At 39.6% G+C, this 3,914-nt stretch overlaps 1 protein-coding gene across 1 annotated transcript; it reads right to left on the bottom strand.

Moving 5' to 3' along the window:
- Window positions 1-805: 805 nt before the first annotated feature.
- LOC111488498 (probable indole-3-pyruvate monooxygenase YUCCA8) lies at window positions 806-2,947 on the bottom strand. The gene is made up of 3 exons (XM_023136253.1): window positions 1,898-2,947; window positions 1,412-1,783; window positions 806-1,277 (listed from the first exon to the last, which is right to left on the bottom strand). The coding sequence occupies exons 1-3, from the start codon at window positions 2,567-2,569 to the stop codon at window positions 1,050-1,052; spliced, it is 1,272 nt and encodes a 423-aa protein (XP_022992021.1). The 5' UTR covers window positions 2,570-2,947; the 3' UTR covers window positions 806-1,049.
- Between the last annotated feature and the right edge of the window lie 967 nt (window positions 2,948-3,914).

The following is a 3,914-nucleotide window of genomic DNA, read 5'->3' as shown; positions in this document are numbered from 1 at the left end:
ACCTTTTTTTCAAAATTTATCGAGAGTTTTTGAAATAATAATTAATTTAATTATAATCATTTTATTTATTTTTTTATCGAAGTTTTTGAAATAATAATTAATTATAAGTATAATCATTTTATTTATTTTTTTATTGAGTTTTTAAAACATTTTTTTTTCAAAATTTATCAATATTGGAGAGTTTTTGAAATAATAAATAATTATAATTATAATAATTATTATTATTATTAATAAATTCAAAGGAAAGAATGATAATTGGGGTTACATGTGCAAGCAAATGCTATAATAATCGTCTATTCTTTCACTCAGTTTTTTTGGTCAAACCTATTAGATTATTCCTTTCATTTCAACTTGTCTTCCCTTATTTCTTTTAACAGAAACCCTATGGTTAGATATATACAAGATTACTCAAATGTATAATAAAATCCGACAGCTTAACACAATTTTTTTGTCTGTTAACTAAACATTGTAGTAATAACAACTTTCAAGCACTCATGTCGGGTCGTGAAACTGGCGGTTGAATGTAAGATGCACCTTGATAAGCTTAGTATAAGAATTACAAATCTGGATACTCTAAATGCCTCATTCTAATTAGTTAAAACATAGTTTACCGACTATAAAGTCATATGTTGGAACAGGAAATGTCATAATAATACAAATGGATTATGGAAATGTCATCAATTCATCAATGACAAATTGCTACAATCTGTGTGACGAGTATTGAGATTACTTGATTCATTGAATTTGTCTATAAATTGAGGCAGAATAGAAATGATTAAGGAAATGGATATCAAAAAATGGTTGATGAACAGAAGAATTGGGATAAGTTTTAATAAGAAGTAAATTGGATGAACAAATGAAGGAACAGGAGAAAAAGAAAAGCCTCATCTTCCATCTTTTACAAAATGCCCATAACAAGTTTTTGTCTAAAATTGGGCTTCTGGAGAGGGCTCTGTTTCTGTGTTCTTTTTTTTTTTTTTTCTTTTTACAGTATTATTTGTATTCTTCTTTTTTACACCTTCGCCAAAGTCATCAATGGCGGTCATTTTTCAGAACTGTGAAATGCATCGTCTATGGCATGCCGTGGTTCTCTTCTTCTGTTGCTTTGTCTCCGCCTTCCAGACACTGCCGATGTCTTCAGCTATTTTCATGGCGTCCGACGAAGCCCCTGATAGCCCTCTTCTCGAGAACCCGACTGCGTAAAGCCCTGCATTTCCCTTCCATGCATGTGGCGATGCTGCTTTTGGGAATCCGTTTTTCGAGAAGAATTCGCCTTCCTGATCATTTCAAGACCAAATGTCTGGTTAGCCATGTTTGTGAATGTTTTTTTATTTTTTATTTTATGCCTACGATGTGTTCGACAAAATTACTCTGAGAAAAAAATTAAGTTTAAACTGAATGTTTGCCTCACCTGAAGCCAAGAGGGGACATTGCTGCGGTACCCAGTAGCCAAAACTACTGAATCTACATCGAGCTTTTCGCCATTGACGAGCTCTACTTGGTTGCGAGTGAACCGTTTGATTCCAGGAACTACTTTGATGTCACCGGATTTGATTTTCTCCAGTGCTCCAATGTCAAGAACAGGGGTCTTCCCCACCACGTTTTTGAGCTGCAATGGCCCCATTGATGGCCGTTTGAGGCCGTAATTTTCAATGTTTCCTAGCATCAGCCATGCCAGGACCAACAAGAGCTTGTCAACCAGCCAGAGGGGTAGCCATTTCATCATCAAAACAGCTAGTTCAAATGTAGATTTTCCAAGAACCTCTCTTGGTAAGACATGGACCTGTTGAAAACAGAGGAAACAATCACCATTAGAACCAAAATTCCAAGATTCAGATTGCATTGAGCTGTACAAAATGTTAGAACAGTGATGTTTTTAGTTTGTTCTAATGCTTACCGAGCTTCGGACCACCATTGAAGGTGAGGCATTGTGGTTGCACAAGTCAAGAGAAACTTCCATGCCTGAGTTGCCACAGCCAACTACCACCACTTTCTTTCCGGTGAACTTCTCTCCGGACTTGTATTCACAAGCGTGCGAGACATCACCGCAAAACTCGCTTAATCCTTCGATGTCGGGCATTACACGTTCAGCATTCTCGCCGGTGGCCACAACGAGCCATCGGCAAATGTACTCGACCTCATTGCGCGTCGACCCAGCAGTCGAAACAGTTTTGACACGCCACAGGCCACTGGTTTCATCATACCTTGCTGATTGAACACACTCATTGAATTGTGGGTTGATCTCAAAATGCTTGGCGTATGATTCAAGGTACTCAATGAACTGTCTCTTGGTTGGGTATTCAGGGAAGTCTTCAGGGAAAGGGAGTTTAGGGAGCTGGCAGAATTGCTTTGGAAGGTGAAGCTTAAGCCTATCATAGGTGCGCTTTTGCCACAGAGAAGCTATGCATTCAGCTCGTTCAAGGACTACAAAAGGCACCCCTTGTTCTCTAAGACAAGCAGCAGTGGCCAGCCCGGACGGTCCAGCTCCAACGATCACCGGACCGTTAACCCAGATGCATCGACGAGAGAAAAAGTCATTGTGATCAGCAAGACGAAACAAGTTCTCCATCACTACTGAGGTATGTCAAACAAGTTTTGTTTTGTTTTGTTTGATTGAAAACTGTGGTTGTGGTTGTGTTCTTGTGGATGGATGCCAAGAAACAGGCAATAGGTAGAGTTTTGGTAATGGTTTTGTTTGTAAGAGAAGATTGTGAGTAAAGTTTGAAGGGTTTGGGAATCAGAGAGGAGAAATTTGATTGTTGGAGAGGATGAGAATGAAGGGAGGAGGGGAGGGGCTTAAATAAGCAGAATTGGATGCCTCCAAAGGAAGAAAGAGAAGGAGATTGAGAGAGAGAGATGCATGTGATGGAAGTGGGAGTCAATGAGCTTTGGAGGGTCATTCTCAAATCATAAGCTTCTGCCTACCCCTTCATTATTTTATTTCCTTATTCCCTCTTCCCTTTCTCAATATTATATTTAGTTGTCACTAATACATTACTTCTTACACTTCATTAAGATCGAGATGGGTGCTGATCTAAGTTTAGCTTTTGGGAGATCTCACGTCGATTGAGGAGGAGAACGAAACATTCTTTATAAGTGTGTGGAAAACTCCTCCTAACCGACACGTTTTAAATAACCTTGAATGAAATCCCGAAAGGGAAAGTAAAATAGGACCATATATGTTAGTGGTGAGCTTGAACCGTTACAAATGGTATCAGATCTTGACACTGGACGATGTTTCAGTGAAGGGGGTGGACACGAGACAGTGTACCACTTAGGATGCTGGGCCTCGAAAGGAGGTGGATTGAGGGGTCCCACATAGATTCAAAAAGGGAACGACGAGGACGTTGGGCCTCAGAGAAAGGTGGATTGTGAGATCCCATATCGATTGGGGAGGAGAACGAAACATTCTTAAAACCTCTCCCAAAGAGAAAGAGAACCACTTCTACTAACAGTGGCTTAAGACTGTTATAGCTTTATAGATAAGACTTTAATTACCATTTTATACCTTATAACCTTGGGTTATGTTCGGTTGGGTCCGGTCGGGTCTATAGTGACTGTAAATGGATTAGATCGAGTGTGAAAGAGAGAATTAAGGGAACAATGAAAGGGAGAGATGGAGTTTTCAAAGGGAGTTTAATCAGGTAAGCCTCCAGCAGAGAGATTTAATATCAATGATGGAGAGAAAAATGTGGCTGACTAGGACATGTAGAATGGATCCCACGTGGAGGGAGGAAGAGGAGGGCATGGGATGAGGGGGCCACACGTCAGCATCTCTGGACCTCAGAAAAACAAAGCTGCAAAGGGAATTTAGAATTTTGCTGAGTCGAAAGGCTGTTTTGTTTTATGACTCACACCACCCATCTTGCCAACTGGCACACTTCATTATCTATGCTGATAAAACAACATTAACT

This window comes from Cucurbita maxima, unplaced genomic scaffold (genome assembly GCF_002738345.1).
Source record: "Cucurbita maxima cultivar Rimu unplaced genomic scaffold, Cmax_1.0 Cma_Scf00013, whole genome shotgun sequence".
Taxonomy (NCBI): Eukaryota; Viridiplantae; Streptophyta; class Magnoliopsida; order Cucurbitales; family Cucurbitaceae; genus Cucurbita; species Cucurbita maxima.
Note: the sequence above shows the minus strand (reverse complement) of the source record. Positions and strands in the feature narration are given on the sequence as shown.

Excerpts from the sequence above, each read along its gene's own strand:
- LOC111488498 (XM_023136253.1), bottom strand. The coding sequence starts at position 2,569 with ATGGAGAACTTGTTTCGTCTTGCTGATCACAATGACTTTTTCTCTCGT. Across the intron at positions 1,784-1,897 it reads CAATGGTGGTCCGAAGCTCG|GTCCATGTCTTACCAAGAGA; the intron begins GTAAGCATTAGA and ends TGTTTTCAACAG. Across the intron at positions 1,278-1,411 it reads ATGTCCCCTCTTGGCTTCAG|GAAGGCGAATTCTTCTCGAA; the intron begins GTGAGGCAAACA and ends TGAAATGATCAG.